The 22,541-nt window shown below is 48.3% G+C and overlaps 1 protein-coding gene across 6 annotated transcripts in view; it reads left to right on the top strand.

Annotated features, from left to right (window-relative positions):
• Positions 1–22,541, top strand: part of LOC135899356 (nose resistant to fluoxetine protein 6-like) — a 196,012-nt gene that overhangs the window by 142,682 nt on the left and 30,789 nt on the right. For 5 of the 6 annotated variants that reach the window (XM_065428606.1, XM_065428608.1, XM_065428607.1 and 2 more), the window contains 4 exons: positions 11,695–11,874; positions 14,106–14,199; positions 15,704–15,790; positions 17,650–17,815. In XM_065428606.1, the coding sequence (XP_065284678.1) occupies positions 11,695–11,874; positions 14,106–14,199; positions 15,704–15,790; positions 17,650–17,815 (527 nt within the window). The remainder of the gene's footprint in view (positions 1–11,694; positions 11,875–14,105; positions 14,200–15,703; positions 15,791–17,649; positions 17,816–22,541) is intronic. The other variant, XM_065428604.1, reaches the window with a different exon arrangement.

Genomic DNA, 22,541 nt, shown 5'->3' with positions numbered 1-22,541 from the left:
GTTTAATTTATATTGTATTTTGGAAAACAGACCAAGATATAGTGTTGCCTTCAAATAAATTTCAGTGGATCGCACTGGCTTTAGATACATTTCTAGCGGCTTCAACCAGGCCTGCTTGACCTCGTTCCGAATCCGCACATGATAAGCGAAATAGAGGATTCTCATGCTTAAGCCACTCCATTACCCATTCGCAATTGCACCATTAAGTAGGCGTGATACAAACGAAGCTAGCCTGTCGACACGGCCGGTAATTCGTCCGTCTGTTCCTTGTGTACGCTCTCTTTCCTTGTTGAAATATCTGTCGCCAGTAGTCCATCAATTCAGCCTCTCGTATGACAGCACAATACACGATACATTCTTGAATCTAGCGGAATGATAGCATTGCGGAAAGACGCGAAAATTTCAAATAGGAATGGTACAATGACGGGCAAGAGCATATCCTGCTATTTTCATTTCGGTCACTAGCACATGAATCAGCCTTTATGGGGCCAACGGATTCGCTGCAGGGTTTAATGTTGGGGAAAAGGCCAGTAATTTCAAAACATTGGCGAAGCCCCCCTGTTACGCAGTAGACAGACTTAGGTTAATGATACACTGTACAAACGTTTACACCCTGTTACGTTTCGCCTACGACGCGCGGTAAAGCCAGCGCGGATGCAACGTACGTCGGGGCTTCGTTCAAAGCGGCGGACATTTTGGCCCGTTCGGAGCGGCCGCGACGCATCCCCGCCGAGCGCGTCCCGGCATGTTCAGTGCCACGTGTCTTCGTGTGTGCGTGTGTGTGTGTGTGCCCACGCTTGTCAAAGCGCGGCAGCTGGGGAGAGGAGCTCCCCCAGTGTGAAGCGAGGAGGTCTGACCGGCGCCGGCCCGGCTGATGCGTCACCTCCTTGTCTCTACATGTCTTTCAGTCCGTCCGTGCCTCGCTGTCACGTGGTGTCATCTCGTGACCTTCCTTCTTGCCCGCGACGCCAAGAGTATAAGAGCAGCTGCCCCCCGGACGCCAGGAGAGAGGCTCCGATTTCTTCTGTTGAGTAACGTGCTCTCCCGTCTCTCTACTTCGGTCGACCTGACCGCCCGCTCTTTGCGATGCTAGAATAAACAAGTTGTTCTGTTAGCAGTCGACTCATGCTTTGCTGGGACCTTCGGATGCTTCCAGTGTGCCCCAGGCCGCCAGGCCAACGCTACCCTTGGGGCTTGCGACCCATTTGCAACAACGGGCGCCAACGGTCCGGTTGCAACAACGGGTGTCAGTACTGAGTTTCCAATAGCTGGTGGCAGCGCTGAGATTCCAACAGCCGGTGCCATCGGTGCGGTCCAAACATCTGGTTGCCAGCGGTGAGATCGCGACAACGGAGGCCAGCAGCGAAGATATGCGGTTGACTGTATGCTGAGCAGCACAACGACCATCCGGGAGCAGTGCAACGAGCCCTGTGTGATGACTGGTTGCCTGCAGCGGAACGACTGCGCTGAATTCTTGGCTGCGAGGTTTGGTGAGTGCGGGACTTTCTTCTTCTGAGTTTTGCCAGGCTTTTGTTAGTGTTAGAAACAGAGCTGGTAATTGTGGTTGTCGTTGCTGCCGGGTTAGTTTGCGGCAAGACAATAGTAGGCAGTAGAGAAAGCAGCATGCAGAGCAGCCATGGATTTGAAGTCGTTGCGCAAACCGAAATTGTTGGAGCTTGCAAGAGAGTTGGGTCTGGATGTCTCAGACAAACTCAGAAAACCAGAACTGCTAAGGGCTATTCTTGAGTTAGGAGCTGAGGATGACGAGCTGTCGGAATGCCTTGAGACCATTGAGGAGAGGGAGACGGCAAAAAGACAGGAACGCGAACTTAACGAACAGCAACAGAGAGAGAAAGATGAGCTTGAACGAAACGAACGAAAAGAAAAAGAAGTGGTGGTGGTGGTGGTGAATTGTAGCAACAGGCGGGTTTAGCCTGGCGAACAAGGCCGGCAATTGCTCCGCCCGAGCGTCTCGCACAATACCGCTGAAGGGTTTCACCATGTGTCCTTCAAGCCAGTCTCTCTTAAAAACTCGATGAGGAGACGTGAAGTTTCTTTTCGGGCTATAACTGATCCCGCGGGAAATATAAGGTGTTGCAGGCGCGCATGCGGAAGGTTCTTGCTTTGCAGATTCTTCAGGAGAGTGTCTCTTTCATCTTGGAATTGCTGGCAGGACCACAAAAAGTGCTCAATGTCTCCTGTCTCGTTGCATGCCGAACAGTTCGGAGAATTGATTCGCCCCGTTTTAAATAACCAGGCCGGTGTATTTGCAGATCCTGTCCTTATTCGATATAGAAGTGTGGCTTCCTCTCGGTGCAATCGCTTGGTTACGCAGGGCATATGCGGTGGAACCCAAAGCGACGCAAAGTGATTTCGAATGTCAGATTTTTGCACTTGATTACTCTTTGGGGCCTTGATTTTGGGAGGATGATAGAGCGCGGCGTATGCAAGCGCATCAGCTTTTTCGTTTCCTGAGATACCAATGTGGGAAGGAATCCATTGAAATTTTACTGTGAAGCCTTTGTTGTTGAGCTCTTTCACGATGGCTAGTGATTTGCGTGGGAACTTGAGGGATGGCAAACCACGGTATATTTGTTGTAATGCGGCCTTTGAGTCCGTAAGGACAACCACATTCTGCGGAGGCAAAGTCTTTAATTTGCGCAGAGCAGAAGCTATTGCCGCGCCTTCCACAACTGTCGACGAGGCTATACAGTCCAGACGGCCAGACCACGTATATCTTAGCGAGGGAATATAGAATGCAGCTGCACAGCGGTCTTCGTCTTCCTTGACAGAGCCATCTGTGTATACTTGTAGGTGACTCGGGTAAATCGTGTTCAGGTGTTCCAGGACTAATGACTTGGCTTCTGCAGATGGAATGCAGCTCTTTGATTGCAATCGTGCTACACTTAAGTTGCATATGATGTCCTCGAATGTCCAGGGTGGTTCTATCCTTTCCCTTTGTCTCGAGCAGCGCAATCCTAATACGCGAAGCGTGTTCAATGCTGCATAAAAATGTGAGCGCGGCCTGTTACCTATACGTCGTAAGAGCGCTCTACCGGGCGTAGACTCACTCAATCGTAGGAGCTGGATCATCAGAGCCTGGGAAGCCTGAAGTCGTAGAGGGCGTGACTCAGCTTCGTAGAGCACTTTCTTGTTTGACGCTGGCTGAGGGACTCCAAGGCAAAGTCGGATACCTTTTCTATGGATGGCTTCTAAGCGCTCGTATTGGCTGTCTGAGGGTGACATCAGAGGTAGCTGATACAGGATTCGACTTGTAACCAACGCTGTATGTAGCCGTAGCATGGACGTCGGGTGGTTGCCCCAGCGTATGCCAGCGACTCGCTTGAGCACATGTAGCCTGGGTGACGATGACGCCACAACGTGGTCAACACCGCGGCGCCAGAGTAGCCTGTGGTCTAAGGTAACGCCCAGAAATCGGACGTTGGTGACTTGTCGAATCTGGTATCCGTCCAAATTCAGCGTCAAACGTGTAGATTTTCTTTTCACTCCAGGAAATAGTACGAATGATGATTTTTCTGCTGATAGTGATAATCCAATCGTTGCCAAGTGGCCCTGAATGGCTTTTACTGCTCCCTGGGCTATTCGTGCAAGGCGGCGATGCTGGTAGCCGGAGACCCAAATGCAGATATCATCGGCATATATAGATATCTTCACTGGTGTTCGATGGTTTGGTGCTGTTGGGAGGCTACTCATGGCAATGTTAAATAATAAGGGAGATAAAACACTCCCCTGTGGCACACCACGAAATATACGTATTTCATCGCTCAACGTGTCGCCAAGACGAACTCTGATGCGACGATCATTGAGGAACGTATGTATGAAGTGCAAGAGATGACCCGTGACGCCTATAATTTGCAACTGGCTGATGATGGCTCTTTGAGACACGTAGTCGTAAGCCTTAGAAACATCCATGAAAACAGCAAGTGTCGACAGGCCCTCCGCACTGTAATGCTCTATGTGGCTTAGAAGGTCCAGTACATTGTCTTGAGCGCATAGACGCTGCCGAAACCCAGTCATGCACGATGGTAGTTTTCGACCCTCCTCGACATACCAAGTGAGTCTTGTGCACGCCATCTTCTCCATTAGCTTCGCTGCACACGAGGTCAGTGATACCGGTCTGTATGAGTCCAGAGCTGCAGGATTCTTTCCAGGCTTCAGAACCGGTACCACCCATGCTACCTTCCATAAATGTGGGATAGCCCCACTGGCCCAGACTTGGTTAAAAAATGCCAGCAAATCACGCCGTCTCTCAACCGGTAGGTTAGTCAGCATCTGATTACTGATGAGGTCAGGTCCCACCGCACAGCGACGTCGGAGGCTGCTCATAGCTAGTTCCAGCTCTCTGAGTGTGAAAGGAGCATCCATTATAGACGACGATAGCGGCGGTGGCGGGTTGGTTGTGCCAGCTGACCTTCCGGAAGAGTATATTTCAGCGAAGTCATTCGCAAGGCAAGCGAGTGTCTTGCCCAACTTCAATGCTAGGGCTTCAAATGGCTTGTTTGGTCGAAAGTTTCCAGCAAGGTTATTAACGACCCACCATATTCGTGGAACTGGCGTGAAGACCGATAGGCTTGCACAAAATGATGCCCATTGATCTCTTCTTAGTTTCCTTGTATAACGTCGAATTACTGCGTTAATCCTGTTATATATAGTCTTCATTGATGGGTTGCCTTTCGTCCTCATCAGCCTCCGTTCCGCTCTTCTACGGGCAGCGCATAGATTTTTGAGCTTTTGATCGGGAGCGGGGAAGTGGTCGGGTAGCTTCAGCTCAGCGGTAGCCAATCTCTTGCTACGTAGCATGTCCGCGAACAGGTTTCCAGATGATTCGCTTAGGCCGTCCCTGTATGTATCCCAATGCGTCACAGGACAGGATCTTCGGCCGTTGGTTCGATATCCAGCAATGTTAACGAAGACAGGAAAATGATCACTGCCCATTCTATCTTTACTAGTCGTTGACGATGCGAGGATGTCCGTTGAGTGTAACGTCAAGTCAATGACACTGTAAGAGGCCGGTGGTCGAAAAAACGTTGGCTGTTTGTCATTTGCCACGCAGAGTCCCTCGGTGTTTAAAGCTCTAACAATTTGCTTTCCACGTGCATCAGTCGCCTTGTCGCCCCAGAGAGTATGGTGCGCGTTGAAGTCGCCACATATAATCCTAGGAGCTGGGCAGCGGCTGCAGAGGTCTCTGATAATTTCTCCCATCGAGACCTTCAGGCGAGAGCTCACATACACAGAGGCCACGCTGAGGCTTCGATTTCCCAGCCGCACTTGTACAGCAGTGACTTCCAAAGCACTGCTGCAAAGGTCTTGAACTGGAAGAACGTAATGTGGTATTTCACGTCTCACATATAGCATGGCGCTTCCGTTCGGAAATGTTGGAATACTTTGGTTTCCATGTGCGACGTAACCAGCAATTGTTCTGGAACCTGGAAGACCAGCCTCGGACAGGGCCAATATTGGCACAGGCATGTTGCGTAAGAAAAGCGACAGTTCAGGTAAATGGCAGGCAAGACCCGCACAGTTCCATTGCATAATAAGTGGCACCTGTGGACGAGATGGTGAACATTGTGTCCTGACCGCATCCATATTGTTAGGTGCTTTAAGAAGAGGTAGAGCTGAGAATCACTGACTCGAGAGCGAGGACTACTTCGAGCATTTCCTTCATCGAGCTAGCCGGCATCTTCTCTATGTGTGATCGCAAGGCCTTGAAGAGAGCACGTAGCACCTGCTGACAGTTCTCCTGTGGTGTGTTTTCATCGCAACGCGATTGGGGTCGCTGCAGTACAGACACATAACTTCGCTGTTCCGGTTGTTCAGCAGTCTTCTCTTCTACGGGGCCTCTGTTCATTGATTTCATTGTTTTAGCCTGTCCGCTGCGCGATGGCACCACTGTGTCCTGGATTCCTGGAGAAGGCTTCAGGCTTGGAAAATCAGTTTCACTCTTTGAGCTCAATTTCATTGCGTCTGACTCTCTGTGTCTTTCTGTCGTTTTCTTCGTCGTATTTTTCTCATCGTTCCCTGTTGGCCCCAAGATAAACGTTTTCTTACGCTTTATTGCTGCTGCCCGCGTAGGACACTTGCTATAACTAGCTGGATGACCACCACTACAGTTTGCACATAGAACGTTCTCTCTGCACGCGCATGTTTTGAAATCGTGCGGTCCTCCACATCTCTTACACCGCTGCTCACCACGGCAGTACTTGGCCACATGTCCATAGCGCTGACACTTGAAGCACCGAGGTGGTGTCTCAACGTAGTCAATGGTCTCGTGTCTTGTGAAGCCCAAGTTGATCTTCTCTGGACGGTCTGTATTTGGAGCGAACGTAAGAACCACGGAGCTGGTTCGCCTGGACTCCCAATCGGTTTCGGAAATTTGGACGCGTCGCATGACTCTCCTTGCATGGTAAACTCCTTGTGGTTTAAGGTATAGCAACAGTTCCTCGTCAGTGTACCACTTCGGTACTCCTCTAATAATGCACGTGTTTTGCAGGTACGAATTGGGCACGCGTGCTGAGATTGCAGTCCCTGAGATCGACTTGCAGCTGAGAAGGGAATTCACATGCTCTTCTGTCTGTACATCTAGAAGCAGGGCTCCTTGAGCAGTAAATCGGCTCCTAACTGGCGATGCGCCAAGAATTTTTTCAATATCCGTAGACAGAACAATGGGATTTACTTTTTTCAGGTCGGCTCCTTCTGTAGCAGGCGTAACAATCACTGGGATTCCGATGGTCCTCTTCTTGCGGTGACGCACAAGCCTGAAGCCTTCATCGTCCAGATCTGTGATGTCAGCTATGTCACAAGCGTCAATAAGCGTAGACTCGTCGTCTGTTTCTGTAGCCTTGTATCGCTTACAGTCACGGTTGCTCTCAGGGTCAGTCGGTGGCCTCTGCCCCGGTGTCAGGTCAGGCGTAGTCATGACGGGGCGCTCGCCGCTACCAGATCGGGCTCTTCTGCAGGCTCCTATCGAAGCGACGGGAGGCGAAGGCCCCCCCGGCCTCCGGTAGGGAAGGTACCTTGGCGAGTCGTCCGACGTCTTCGACAAATCTATTTGACAAAACGTCGAAAAAATTCAAAAACACTAGGGAGCGAGACAGCAGTGCGACTGTGCCGAACCAAACTTCTTCTTCTTCCAAGAAAAAAAAAAAGAAGAGCGCGACCGTCAACACGCTTTGGAAATGAAGCGTCTCGAGGTGGAGATGGAACGCGCTCGTAATGGAAGTCAGGCACACGGTGCAGGAGAACGAGTATTGTTTAAAATGACTGACCTGATGCGGCCGTTTAAGCTTGGAGAGGACATTGGTTTGTTCCTGGTTAACTTTGAGCGAACGTGCGAGAAGCAGGGGTTCTCTCGGGAAACGTGGCCACAGCGCTTGCTCACTTTGTTACCCGGCGAGGCGGCCGACGTAGTCGCTCGCTTGGAGAGAGAGGAGGCAGAGGATTTCGACAAAGTGAAATAGAGTCTGCTAAAAAAGTACAGGCTGTCCGCGGAGGCGTTCCGTCGGAAGTTTCGAGAAAATGAGAAAGGCAAAAGTGAGTCATATACAGAGTTTGCCTACAGGCTAATGTCAAACATGCAGGAGTGGCTCAAAGAAGAGAAAGCGTTTGGTGACCACGAGAAAGTTCTGCAGTGTTTCGGGCTAGAACAGTTTTATAGTCGGTTACCTGAGAACGTGCGGTACTGGGTCTTGGATAGGCCAGACGTTAGTACGGTGGCTAGAGCCGCTGAGCTAGCCGAAGAGTTTGTGACGCGTCGGGCTCGCGGAGCTAAGGACGGTCAAAAGGGTGAATTTGGCTCCAAGTTTGAGAGGCCGAAGTTCACGCCCATGAGAGCAAAGGGGGACACACGTAGTGCGGATGCGAGTGAAAGCATTCCGACCGAACGTAAGGAGACGGCGGCAGCCGAAGCCGAACGCAGAAAGCGGTTCGAGACGAGGCAAGCGCGCGTGTGTTATGCGTGCCAGAAGCCGGGTCACTTTTCGGCGCAGTGTCCGGAAACAAAAACAAAAGTAGTGTTTTTGTCATTATGCAGCACTGACGAGAACATGAAGCTTCTCGAGCCTTACATGCGAGACCTCCTCGTGAACGGGAAGGAGTGCCGAGTGCTTCGCGATTCCGCAGCGACGATGGATGTAGTTCACCCCTCTTACGTAGAACCCGATATGTTCACGGGCGAGTGCGCATGGATCAAGCAAGCCGTGGAAGCTCACAGCGTGTGTCTGCCCGTAGCAAAAGTGCTTATTGAAGGTCCTTTCGCAGCACTTGAGACGGAGGTGGCAGTGTCATCTATGCTGCCCCCCCAGTACCCGTACCTATTTTCGAACAGGTCCGATCACCTCCTGCGCGAAAAGGGGCTTTTGTTTGGTGAGGCTAGCGTTCAGGCCTTAACCAGATCGAAGGTTCGGGAGCTCGCTGCAAAGGCGGTAGTTGCGGGGCCGACGTTGTCGAGCGATGAGAAAGGGTCAGAGGCGCAGCAAGCTGATATTCAGAGCACGCCCGAACTGAATAAAATTGAGCCTGTAGCGTTAAAGGCACCAGATACTGGAGAAGAAATTCCCGATGCGGGAAAGTTAGAAGAGCTATCTGCAGATTTGCTCGTCGCGCCTACGTCAGACGGACTTAATAGGTTGCTAAAATTCAGCCGGTCGGCTTTGATAGCCGAGCAAAAGAAGGATGGCAGCCTAGCAAACATACGCTGCATTGTCAAGGAAGGTGTCGCCAAGAAAAATGCTCGCTTTGTGGAAAGAGGTGGGGTCCTGTACCGGAAGTATATAGACCGCAGGGGAGTGGAGTTCGATCAGCTGATCGTGCCTCAATGCTATCGTCAGGATCTGTTGCGCTTGTCGCATGGAGGTTCGTGGTCCGGACACCTAGGAGTTAAGAAAACTAAGGACCGTCTCTTGCAAGAGTACTATTGGCCAGGGTGTTTTCGGGACGCAGACCACTTTGTGAAGACATGCGACACCTGTCAGCGGGTGGGCAAACCAGGGGACCAATCGAGGGCGCCGTTGAAGTTGGTACCTATCATTACGGAGCCTTTTAGACGGCTCGTTATTGATACAGTGGGACCTCTGCCGGTAACAGCCACGGGGTACAGACACATTTTGACTGTGATCTGCCCAGCGACAAAGTTCCCTGAAGCAGTGCCGCTTAAAGAACTCAGCTCAGTTGAGATAGTCAATGCACTACTGTCCATATTTGCGCGAGTTAGTTTTCCTGCGGAAATCCAATCAGATCAGGGCACAGTGTTTACTAGCGCTTTTACACAGCTCTAGCTGTTTTACACAAGCTGTTACACAGCTCAGTGCACCACCCACAGTCGAATTCCCTTGAGAAGCTCCTCTCCGTCATGAAGCGCGTGTTGAGAGCATTGTGGTTTGAACAACAAACTGACTGGGAGCTGTTTCTGCCTGGGGTGATGTTTGCATTAATGACCGCGCCGCATGCCGCTACGGGGTGTTCGCCAGCTGAGCTCGTGTACGGTCGCTCGCTGCGATCTCCGCTTCGCATGCTTCGAAACGGATCACTGCCCTCTTCAATGGCTGCAGACTATCTCTTTCACAAATGGCCGCCTCCTGCGCCGGAGCCTCGCTTTGCAATAACATTCCTTTGAGGTGCGTTACAAAAAGGGGAGTCTCAACGGTAACGCCGATGGCTTAAGTCGAAGCCCTAACGTGGGAATCAGCCTCAAAATTGTTTGTTATTGATGTTTTTCTTCCTGAGGCAGGATTTTTAACATATTGCTTTTGTGTAGTGTTTTAAAGTGATGATATGCTTTCTAGTGCAATTTTCCGATTTGTGGACGCGTTCTGGGTGCTGCTAGACTACTGTAAGGAACTAGGCAGTAGTATAAAAAGGGAAAGAGCCTGGCATGGCTTAGTGAGGATTGTGCCGTGCTTGCTGACTGAGCGGCTGAGTTTCGGCGTAGTTCTTACGCTTGCTGGGAACGAGAGAAAAATGACAACTCTCCCGAAGTCACTATGCAGTGTCCTGTGTGAACCTGAACGTGAGAACGAGGCCTTCTCGGTGCGCTGCGCTCAAGAAACGCCGAGGGACGACCGACTTCGGTTATGAGCATCATCGAGCGACATATCTCCGGACAGCGGATGCAGTCCCCTGACCATCGGGATCTCCCTCCCCCGGCGGGGCGGTCTGTTACGTTTCGCCTACGACGCGCGGTAAAGCCAGCGCGGATGCAACGTACGTCGGGGCTTCGTTCAAAGCGGCGGACATTTTGGCCCGTTCGGAGCGGCCGCGACGCATCCCCGCCGAGCGCGTCCCGGCATGTTCAGTGCCACGTGTCTTCGTGTGTGCGTGTGTGTGTGTGTGCCCAAGCTTGTCAAAGCGCGGCAGCTGGGGAGAGGAGCTCCCCCAGTGTGAAGCGAGGAGGTCTGACCGGCGCCGGCCCGGCTGATGCGTCACCTCCTTGTCTCTACATGTCTTTCAGTCCGTCCGTGCCTCGCTGTCACGTGGTGTCATCTCGTGACCTTCCTTCTTGCCCGCGACGCCAAGAGTATAAGAGCAGCTGCCCCCCGGACGCCAGGAGAGAGGCTCCGATTTCTTCTGTTGAGTAACGTGCTCTACCGTCTCTCTACTTCGGTCGACCTGACCGCCCGCTCTTTGCGATGCTAGAATAAACAAGTTGTTCTGTTAGCAGTCGACTCATGCTTTGCTGGGACCTTCGGATGCTTCCAGTGTGCCCCAGGCCGCCAGGCCAACGCTACCCTTGGGGCTTGCGACCCATTTGCAACAACGGGCGCCAACGGTCCGGTTGCAACAACGGGTGTCAGTACTGAGTTTCCAATAGCTGGTCGCAGCGCTGAGATTCCAACAGCCGGTGCCATCGGTGCGGTCCAAACAACCCTTAGGGGGTTTTCTTATCGCACTGCTAAGACCTTTACCAGGGCATTACAAAAATTTATAGAGGACGACAACGGAGCTTTAACTAGACAAGCGATGACAAAAGGCGTAGTTGAAAACTATGTAATAATTCTGACAGCCTTTGGCGCAAAAAATATCCGACAAGAGAATTTCACAGGCAGAGATATGAAGCTCTCCTGTCTGATACTTCTGCGCGCCCAAGGCTGTCAGAATGATTACACAGTTTTAAACTACGACTCTTGTGAGAGCAGCATTCCGGGCAAGTTGGTAATCCATTACTTAAATGATATTGCGCGACAAAAAAACGACACGGACGTGAGAAAAGACGATATACCAAGCGCAAAATTCTTGTGCTCTGTGTGTCGTCTTTTCTCACGTCCGTGTCGTTTTTTTGTCGCGCAATATCATTTAAGTAACGACTTTTGTAATCGCACGTCTAGTTAGAGCTCCGTTGTCGTCCTCTTTTTGTAAGGCCCTAACGGTAAGGGTGTTAGCAGTGCGACGAAAACACCCTTAAGGGTGCAAAATGTTTGCAGTGTAGTATGTTGATGATAGAGCGTTGATCACAGTGCTAGGATGTGTATTAGGGCTCTAGTTGTTGGCTTCCACAAAAGTCGTCACCTAATAAAAATCGTGGTTCAGACTGTAAAAGCTTCTGCTATCTCGAAATTCCCATCATATAACGCTGCCGGGATAGGCCCACTTAATCATACGCAATAGGACGCGTATGACTGGGCGTGGGCTGCTGCAGGTTACCGGTTCTTCCGCTAAAAACGCCGTATTTATGAATCTCAGGTGCGCTCATCGGACTTGCCACAGCCTTCTCCGCGGTGGCAAACACGCAAGTGCTGTTCAAGGTTGCCGACAAGGCGAACGCCGACCACTACCCGCTGCAGTTCCTGCACGGACTGCGGTTCTTCAGCCTCGCCTACATCGTGATGGGCCACTCCTACCAGACCATGTCAGATACGTGGTGTGAGCAAGTCATAGAGGATTGTCTTTCTTGGCTGCGCGTGCATCTTTTTACTTGCCGTTGCTGCTATGTGAATAGAAACACGTGGCAAAGGAGTTCTAACAGTGGCTTAAACCTCAAGGCAGATATAAGGAAACGACGCTTGAACTTAAAGAGAACGAACAAAAGCAAAAGCTGCCGCGCACGCGCAGAAATGGAATGACAGAGCGCTATACGACAAAAAGCCAAAGCCATATTAATTGTACATGCAGTAGCGTGTATAGTGTTGAGGCTGAGGGAATATGTGAAAACTCCGTATTGGAAGATGCGTGCCCGGAACATTCTTTTTCTGCCGGAGGCAGGCGTGTGTGGGTTCGATGCCATTTTCCGGTCTCTAGCTGTCTCAACTTTGTCTGGAAAAGGTGAATGTAAGAAGTGTCTTTCAGCTAAAAAATATCAAAGCACGAAAGAGGCCTTCCATACTGCTCATTTAATAATTTGCGAAGTCTCCAATTTGCATTTCATTTCAAATTACAGAAAGGAACAAAGACTAAATATTAATAATTTAGCTACATTCGCTTCGTAACTCCCATCGACATGGCTTATAACACCAGGGACCTTTACGCGCGACAACTTCAAACAGTGGTTGTAAAATAAAACTATCTTTTGAGTTGTCAAATTTTTCAAATTGCATGCAGAGAGATAGTGCTGATTTCAAAAACACACCTCTCTCCTAACTTTTATATTGTGGGATTACGGCTTGCACTTGTGAAATTCATATGAATTCTAAATAATTCACCAGGGGTGGTTTACACAAAACGCACACCTTTTCTCAAGGCGGCCCCATTATAGTCGAGATTACTGCACGTAAACAATTCATATGACATGTATGTTCATTTTCTACTGCATCTAATATGTCCAAAGCACAGACTGAATATTTGATTTCCTTTTGACAAAAAGGCCTTGTTGTTTATGACAGACTTGGTTGCCCTGTTCTCTCTCTACATATAAGGGGGGGGGGGGTCGAAGCTCGTTGCAGCTTTTACACGCGGCCACCTCATCCGCTTGGGGAAAACAAAGCTTCTCTGTATTTGACACACACCATAATAGATAAATAACTCAAAGGAACTACTTGTATGCAGGGGCATTCGGTTGTGGAATAATTGCTCGGATGCTGCAGCAGACTTAGTTAATCATAGGCCGAAGTCATTTGGCATGCGATGTAAGTGTCGCTGGTTAACTGACGCCAATTATTACTTTTAGAACACAGCATGCTTTTTTCGTTTTAGTTATATATATCCCACGCTCTCGTTTGGACAATCTCTGCAGGCTCCCCAGTCATCAGTACAGTTTGTGATTAACTGTTCTGCTGTTATGTATGGCACTTCCTATAACAACAAGCCATAGTTACGAGTCATTTATGCAGATGACTACACATTTTATTGTAATTCATTTCGTTATACACGCAGCCACAAGTCACATAACGGGATTTGAGCTCTAAATTTCGACCTGCTACCAATGCGAGAAGGATCCTCTAAACGTCACAGCCAAGCAATATGTGCCGATGGCAAATTAATCGTGGGTTGTCCAAATGTTAACGCATTCTAAATGCCGACAGCTGCAACTCTTGAGCACCAAATCGCGCTTCTATGAATTTCTTTTGCTCATGCGTGATTGAAGGACTGTATTAGTGCACTTGCAAATGAGCGCAAAAAGCAAGGAAAGCGACAAGATACGTTAATTAATTAATTAATTTATTTATTTAAAATACTTTCAGGGCCCAAAGGCACTACGGAAAGGAGTGGGAAAGAAATGGCAAGGCGTGCAGCAAACAAACAAACAGAAGTATTACAAGGCGTCTTGTAAAGCGATCTTGAACTGGTGGTCATCAGCAATGCTGGTGATTGTGGAGGGAAGGTGGTTCCATGCGACACTTGTTCTAGGAACAAAAGAGTCATTACACAATTTTGTGCGACAAGAAGGTAGCCCCACCTTGAAGCGATGATCGGTCCTTGAAGAAATGTAACGAGGTGGATGAAACAAAACGTCCTTTATTTCGTTGTTATAATAATACATTTTATGAAAAAGGCTAAGGCGAGATGACTTTCGACGCAATGAAAGGTCAGGCAAGTCAGGAAATTTGTTACTATATAACAGCAGTCTCTTACCTTTTCTTTCGCTTGCACCACCTCCGCGGCCCAGTTCAATTTTTGGCCCTCATTATTGAAACATGCTTTCTTTCTTATCCTTTCAGCACGCCTGCAAAACATGTTCGCCGCAGGGAATTATTGGCCAAACATGATGATAGCGGCGGCATTCAGCAGTGTCGATACTTTCTTTTTTCTTAGGTAAGCTACTACTTATTGTTTTTTTTTTTCAGAAAACGCGATTGTTGAATCTGGCCTTGGAGCAGGCTCGTAATAATACAACAAATTGAGCTGCGTGGAGTAGATGCATAAGGTTCCTGCACGTAGCGGCCATAGTACGAAAATGAGCTTTGCTCTTAACAATCATTGTGCTGTACACAATAAGCACAGACAAAATATTTTTGAGGAATTTTAGATAGCAAGGGAGCCGTAGGAATAAATGTTTCTTCAATTATTCGAGAATTCAAAATGGGAGGCGTTATAAGCAGTGTCACGGAATATATAGATTTTTATGGATATCTACGAATTATTAGCGGTACGTGTAGATAAACATTTTCGGATAACTTTTGAAATTCAATCTTTTTGTGTCCTTGAATAAGTCATGACGCTAGACAATTTATGAGTAGCGGTGCACTGATCGCAGTGGGGGAGTGGCTTTCTTCTTTACCCGTTCTATATCTACTTAACACGAATAACGTGAATGATGCTGCTTACTTGTGGCAGTCTCATTGATTCAGTCTCATTCTCATTGAGCGACTGTATCTTATGTGAGCAACACGCTGCTCTCGTAAACGCTATGGCATTTCATTGCCAAGTGACAACTGCAACAACAATAGCGAGTGTTCGAGAGGTTCTAGGGACGAGCCCGATAACAGCTACTAGAGTCATTGAATTTCTGCATAAAGCAGTCGTATCCCTTCAGTTCCTTTTCCACAGCAGGCGGAAAATCGTAATTGAGCCAATGGTAGATGGTCGTTCCTACATATTGCACATCAAAGGACCAGTAGCGGCGAACGATTCCCCTTGAGTCTACGTTTGCTCCCTTTGCTAATAATTTGTTTAGGCTCAATCACGCAGCTTTATGGATAGAATGGGTTCTCATTATTGGCAAGAAGCCATTTTAGGTTTCACCTAGTCTCTTTATGTTTTTGCTTACTCCTTGAAGCCAAAAACCGTCTCGTTCGGAGGTTTTTAGGTTAGTCCACGAGTCAAATCTGACGCATTTTGAATGCAGAAGTCAAATAATTCTACACACAGGTGTTTAATGCATTACACGAGTCTTGCGGTATGACTGTTCGCACTTATTTTAGCTCGTGGGAACACCAGACCGAGGTGAGGAGGGTTAAGGCAGTTTTGTGGTTATCATGGAGAACCAAGAGGAAAATCACTTTCAAACCATATAGCTATAGGTATGGAGCGATGACAAAAGTACGCACTCACAAAGCGCATAACACCTCATTCTTGCGCATTATTTTTTAATAATGTAGAATACCAATTTCGGTGGCAGATATTAAATAAGGTGATTGCCCAAGCGTGTTTCTGTTAATTGCCTCTGACCACTATACTGCGATTGACATCCTGCTAAAGAATTAATTCGTTTGGAACAGAATGATTAATTAATTCATTTACGCTAAAGAGCTGGGAATGTTGTATTCAGTGTAGCTATATCGGACACAACTAAATTAATATTTAAATCATGTTTCAGCGGGTTTTTCCTTTGCCTCAGTCTGGTAAAACAAGAATCGAACGGGCCTCATGTCTTCATAATTGGAGTGCTTCGAAGGATTATCAGGTAAGCATATCTGAGCCATTTTCGAATAGTGGAGGAATCAGGAACTATAAGTACCACTATGATGTCAAGGATTAATTTTTAGAGAAGTGACAGATGAACATGAATTTCGTAGGCAGTTGGTCTTGCGCAAGAAATGGTCTCCACAAACTGGTATATTATAGGAAAAGCACTGTCACGTCATTAAAAAAAATTACAGAGGATTACGATACTCCCTAATGCGAAATTTGAGCGCAGCTCTTTACGTGTAATTTCGCGATATATTGGCTGGCGCTGACAATCTGTCTCGTACGGAACGTTGCAAACTGAGCGAAGTGTGGCGCATCTGCCTCGCTAATCGGGAGATCGCGAGAGGCAGCTCATTGGTGATGCATGCGCGCGATTCACAGCAGCCGCCGCAGACAGACCTGCGCTCATGCAGCGCTTTGTTTCCGCGCAAACGACGCGTGCTACTCTGGCGGCATCTCGCAGCAATCGTCAGCGCAAAGTCCGTCTTGCCCGGCACTACGCTTTTCTTCTCACGCTTTCGCCAATACCCTCGTTCTCCGCTTTCCACCTCATGGTTCCACTGCGCCTCCTGCTCCGCTTTCCTCCTCGCCCTCTCTTCACTATCGCAGTCTTTCATCTGCCGCTGCGCTCCGCGTTTGCTCTTCGATCCTTCGCTGTGCTCGTTCGCTCGGTTACGAGGGACGCCAACGCTCACCGCAGGAACGGCCGCCTAAGAGCTGCACTTTAATAAAAAGGGTCCTTGCATACAATTTGGCCTATTTCTTATTAGAAATATATTCTTTAATGGTGGGCCCCTAGTGATGCCCCTTGCCATTCGTGCCTGGCATGGTACTGGAGATTAAATCGATGTTCCATACACTGACAGACAAAATCACAGACACGCACACATACATACGCACGCACACATGCACTCATGTACATGTACATACACACGCGGGCGTGGGCGCACATACATACATACATACATACATACATACATACATACATACATACATACATACATACAGCACGCCACACAACCTTGCAGAATAGCAATGAAAGTATTTAGTAACATGGCTAATGTTTTGATAATGATGAGGATATTCGATTGGCGTCTCCTTCGGAACAAGGCTGCGATAAATAGTCACATGGATTGCTTGAGCTATTCAAGTTATCTATATCAATTTATCAGTTTAGCGTTTTGTCTTTATCTGCTTAACCCTTTCTCTCTTCCGTAACACATCTGTACATTACCTTGTATGGTTACCTCGGCCTGTAATAGGTGCGGTCCTATGAATTTCTTCCATGCTTTATTTCAACAAATACTCTAAACGGCTCCTGCTTATCTTTGATGCTCACCAGTAAGTTCTTTCATCCCCTTTAAATGCCAGCGCTTTTGTAAGGTGGACGCTTCCTACGGGTCTCGCTGGGTGAATAATTTCGCATCCCATTTCGTTGATTGCGAAGCAAGTGACGCACTCTCGTACATAGAGCAAAATTATGGCATCGTTAATTCACGTAAAGCTACTGGTACTGATGAAATATCAATAGGTTTCCCTAGTTCAATATAAGAATTTGTTTCAATGCTTTCTGTGGCAAAATGGTGTGTCCCAGAAGCGATTCATGTCAAACTGATAGTAACAATCTATCAGATAAACATGCACATCAGCGCTGGAGTGACGTGGCAAGCATTAAACTTAGCCTCTTTATAAAATAATTTTTTTTTCTCATCCCACTCATAACTACATGTTCCAGGCGCAGAAAGTGGTAGTATTTTAGAATTACATTAGAAAAACTGAACTGCGCTGCCATATAGAAAACGAGCCGTTCCCAATGAATATATTCGTATTCTTTACATTATTTTGTCATTACAGGATCTGCGTTCCACTCTTCTTTACCATCATGTGCTTCTACGTGGTTCCACTTTTTAGCACTGGGCCAGACACCAAATCGTTCTTTTTAAAGCTTTACGACGACGTAGAGGAAAACTGGTGGCGCCTCCTTCTTCAGATCCGAAATTTCTTTGAGCTGACCCCAAAGGTAAGCGATGCATGCACCACTGACTAAACTTTGTTCCGCATGGTTGAGCTTACTCTATAGCCAGTGCTGAAGCATGCCTTCCTGAAGTTCCCGCTTTTGCATGTGAGCGGTCTCCTCTTTGGGGGGTGCAACAATCTGCGCTTAGTTGCTGCGATGCACACGCCTGACAGGGTAGGTGGTATCTGCAGATTTCTTTTTTGCTTCGGTAAGTGGACAGCTTCGAGGCGCTTCAAAGGCCTCGGTTGGTTTTACACTTTGCTAAGAAGAAAAAGAAAGGAGAATGCAATTCAGGCTCTATGGAAACGCTAAGCAGCGACAGGCCTAAACAATATCACCATGCGGTTTCTTGTTCCGCTTCACTCCGGGCCATGTCACTGTTCTCTCTGTCGATAGACAAAAGCAAAGCATGCTTACACGCCACTCCTGATCGGGACTGCACCTCCTAGGCCTCGTTCAAGTGATGCACTCTTCTTATCTAGTTCTAAAATTTCTTTGTTTTCCTCCAATTTACGACCTCTATATATCTGAGTACTAGTAGAATACACTGACATTTCAGTGATACTGGTAAGCTCCCTTTCATGTCGCGACAATGTCTGCCATATGCGCTCCCTAATTTATTCATCTAGAGATTTTCTTTTCGTGATATAGGGCTTGCGTAACAACTGGCCTATATAAACGTGCTCCTTCACAGCTTGGCCAGATGCGGCTGACTACCAAACGTGAATTCTCCTTGCCTTGTTATGCTATCAAGCATGACTTACATTTTATTGCATATCAGTCTTCAAACTTAGCCTCTGACGTTGCTTGCTTCTGTTTCTCCATAATATGTTCGAAGCCACGTCGAGAGATGCTGAAGAAATTGATGTCACCGACAAAGTGGATGTTCAGGAGACAGTTCCCATTAATCCATACACATAACCCTTGGTAACCCAGTATTGTAAATACGTGCCAATTCGAATGCAAGGCGAAGTTTTTTTTTTCACAATTCTTAGCCTTCAAGCCGCCCCCCGCTTTATATTCGAGGCGGATAGATTCAGTTACTATATCAGCGTGGCGGCAGCAGCACCCCATTTCTGGCGATCCAAATTTAAACGACAGTGGAACTAATATGCCTTGACATGTGAGGCAGAAGAGGTAGTACGATGTTGTTGCGCGTATTATTCGTAGTAAAATTCGAAACATTTAACAGTAAAGGCGAGGTGCAGATTACATGCGAATTTCACTTTGAGGTGCGACTTCACGGCAGCGCGGATTTCACCTTATGGTATGGCTTCACGGCAGTGCAAATATCGCTTTATTATATTGCTTCATGGCATAGGCACGCCCACTGCTGTAAAACCACACCAAAATGCGAAATTTGCGCTGTTGTGGAAGTCATTCCTCAAGGCGAAATTCGCACATAACTCGCAGTGAATATTGCAATTCTTCCAGAGGCTTCCGATTATTCAATATTTCGGACAATTCCCACCGAGTCTGAATATTCTGTCAGCTTCTGTATATCGCGTTATGTTAGAGTGCGTACTCCAGTTGTTTTTCTCAGGCCCCTAAATACACCCTTGCTTTATTATCGGGACCGCCTCATAACCAAATAAATACGGTACCTCTTCCAAGCCATGCGTTAAATCTCACCGTCCTGAATGCTTTATGGTGCTTGCTGATGGGCATAAGCTGTTGTATGCGTTAGTGCTGTTTAGTTTATTTAGTTGTCTATTTGAGGCTGTAGTTCTATACGGTACATGGGCCAATCCTAGAGTTGAATTGAATTCTGGACTTTTACTTGCCAAAACCACCATCTGATTAGGAGGCACGCCATAGTGCGGGATTCCGGATGAACTTTGACCACCAGGGGATGCACGGGACACGACCGTTTTTGCATTCCACCCCCATCGATACGTGGCCACCGCGGCCAGGATTTGAACCTGCGACCTCATGCTTAGCAGCGAAACACCATAGCCGCTAAGCCAACCCGGTGGGTTGCTCCAGAGTCAGTTCAATTGATGCTATATAGTGACTCGCAACCGAATGAACAAGCGAACAGACAATGGAGTGAAGGATAACACAAGCTAAATTATTCTGTTTCTAATTGGAAATGTTGAAATAACAACGAAAATGGAAGTGAATGTGGGAAGAAAGCAGCTTGCCATCGCTGGCAGTGGAACCCACTATTTTCATGTGACGCGAGCAATGCTTTATATGGCACACATCGTCTAAATTGTGTCTGCGTGCCGCCCCTGTATGATATGTGCCTGTGTTTATGTTCTGGACCCCAGTTGTCCTCAAGCTACTTTTTTGTTGCTTTCTTTTCTCTGTTGCCCATTTTCTGATTAACTGGGATGAATAACACATTCATTCATTCATTCATTCATTCATTCATTCATTCATTCATTCATTCATTCACATACATAATGAGCTACGGTGACGGCCGTCCATTCGCTCTTTTTCTTCGGTTTTGTAAGTATATAGGAAACCTAGCACTCGGAGCGTTATCCAAAGGCATTGACGGCCATGGCGGCTCATGTGGAACATCCAGTCACCCGTAGGTACCACGTTTAACGTGAACTCATAGGAATAGGAAACTGGCCCATAAAGCCTTGTATAAATCCCTTAAGGCTGCCATTGTAGACCACTTTGCGATGATGACTCGCACTGCGATCCTCCCATGAAGTCGCCCAATTCGTTCCGCCAATAGAACAGTCGAATCACTCGTGAAAGTCTGTTACGAATCATAGTGTCTCCTTCTAGTATATATATGTATATATATATATATATTGTCACGTGGTGGTGACGTTGAATAAGACAGTAGCAATACTGTGAACAAGAAAACTAACTTTTATTGGGCGAACCTGTGCCCACAAAACAGGCTACACTTATAGCGCAACGATAGCGGCGAACACGCTCGGCGATCGTCGAAAATCTGCTCAGCGGGTCAAGCGCGTCGGCTTTTATAGATCAGTCGTCGAATGTTCCAGATTAACTGATGGGACCCGCGTGTCTTCCACAAAGTTCTACACCATTCGTGTCACGCGATGAAATCTGATAACACAAGGTTCGGCGACAACAGACACGCGGATGGAAGCGTCGATAACTTTCCAGAAACGTCGGATACATGCAGGCGCGTCCCTCGCTCTGCGATTACAGTTGTTAAGCGGCGAAACGTGGTTGCCCGATAAAGATAAGTACACGTGTCATTACCCCCCTCTTAAAAAGCATCGACCCGATGCTGCAAACAAACGAAAGTAACAAAGAAAAGCACTCGTAACAAAGAAAACAACAAACTAAGGAAGTTCATCAGCGTCCGTAAAATGGTTTAAGGCGCACCACGTGGACCACTTCAGATCGTGCGCGGCGCCGCTGTGAGTGCGAAATGCCGTCTGGCACGACCTCATAGTCTAGTGCGCCAATACGTCGGATGACCTTGTAGGGTCCGAAATAGCGTCGCAGCAGCTTCTCACTGAGTCCTCGCCGGCGTATCGGGGTCCATACCCAAACACGGTCGCCGGGCTGGTACTCGACGAAGCGTCTTCGGATGTTGTAGTGTCGGCTGTCGGTACGCTGCTGGGTCTTGATCCGTAGGCGGGCGAGCTGTCGGGCTTCTTCGGCGCGCTGGAGATAGCTAGCGACGTCAACATTCTCTTCGTCAGTTACATGCGGCAGCATGGCGTCAAGCGTCGTCGTCGGGTTCCTGCCGTAGACCAGCTTGAACGGCGTGATCTGTGTTGTTTCTTGTACCGCCGTGTTATAAGCGAATGTTACGTACGGCAGGACGGCATCCCAGGTCTTGTGTTCGACGTCGACGTACATCGCTAGCATGTCGGCGAGGGTCTTATTCAGCCGCTCCGTAAGACCATTCGTCTGCGGGTGGTAGGCCGTTGTCCTCCTGTGCCTTGTCTGACTGTATTTCAGAATGGCTTGGGTGAGCTCCGCTGTAAAGGCCGTGCCTCGGTCGGTGATGAGGACTTCTGGGGCGCCATGTCGCAGCAGGATGTTTTCGACAAAGAATTTCGCCACTTCGGCTGCGCTACCTTTCGGCAGTGCTTTTGTTTCAGCGAAGCGGGTGAGGTAGTCCGTCGCCACGACGATCCACTTATTTCCGGTTATTGACGTCGGAAAGGGTCCCAGCAAGTCCATCCCGATCAGCTGAAATGGTCGGCAAGGAGGCTCGATTGGCTGTAGTAATCCGGCTGGCCTTGTCGGCGGTGTCTTGCGTCGCTGACAGTCTCGGCATGTTCTGACATAACGGGCGACGTCGGCGGTCAGGCGCGGCCAATAATACTTTTCTTGTATCCTCGATAGTGTCCGGGAAAATCCGAGGTGTCCAGCGGTCGGATCGTCATGTAGGGCGTCCAATACTTCTGGACGAAGTCCTGACGGGACAACAAGAAGGTAATTGGCGCGGACTGGTGAGTAGTTCTTCTTCACGAGTAGACTGTCTTGAAGCGTGAAAGAAGATAATCCGCGCTTAAATGCCCTGGGGACAACGTCGGTGTGCCCTTCCAAATAATCGACGAGGCCTTTAAGTTCCGGGTCCGCTCGTTGTTGTTCGGTGAAGTCTTCCGCGCTTATTATACCAAGGAAGGCGTCGTCATCCTCGTCATCTTGCGGCGGCGGGTCAATGGGGGCGCGTGATAGGCAATCGGCGTCTGAGTGTTTTCGTCCGGACTTGTATGTTACAGTGATGTCGTATTCTTGTAGTCTGAGGCTCCACCGTGCTAGCCGTCCAGAGGGA

The sequence above is a fragment of the Dermacentor albipictus genome, chromosome 1 (assembly GCF_038994185.2).
Source record: "Dermacentor albipictus isolate Rhodes 1998 colony chromosome 1, USDA_Dalb.pri_finalv2, whole genome shotgun sequence".
NCBI classification, from domain to species: domain Eukaryota; kingdom Metazoa; phylum Arthropoda; class Arachnida; order Ixodida; family Ixodidae; genus Dermacentor; species Dermacentor albipictus.
This window is presented reverse-complemented; position numbering and strand designations above follow the sequence as displayed.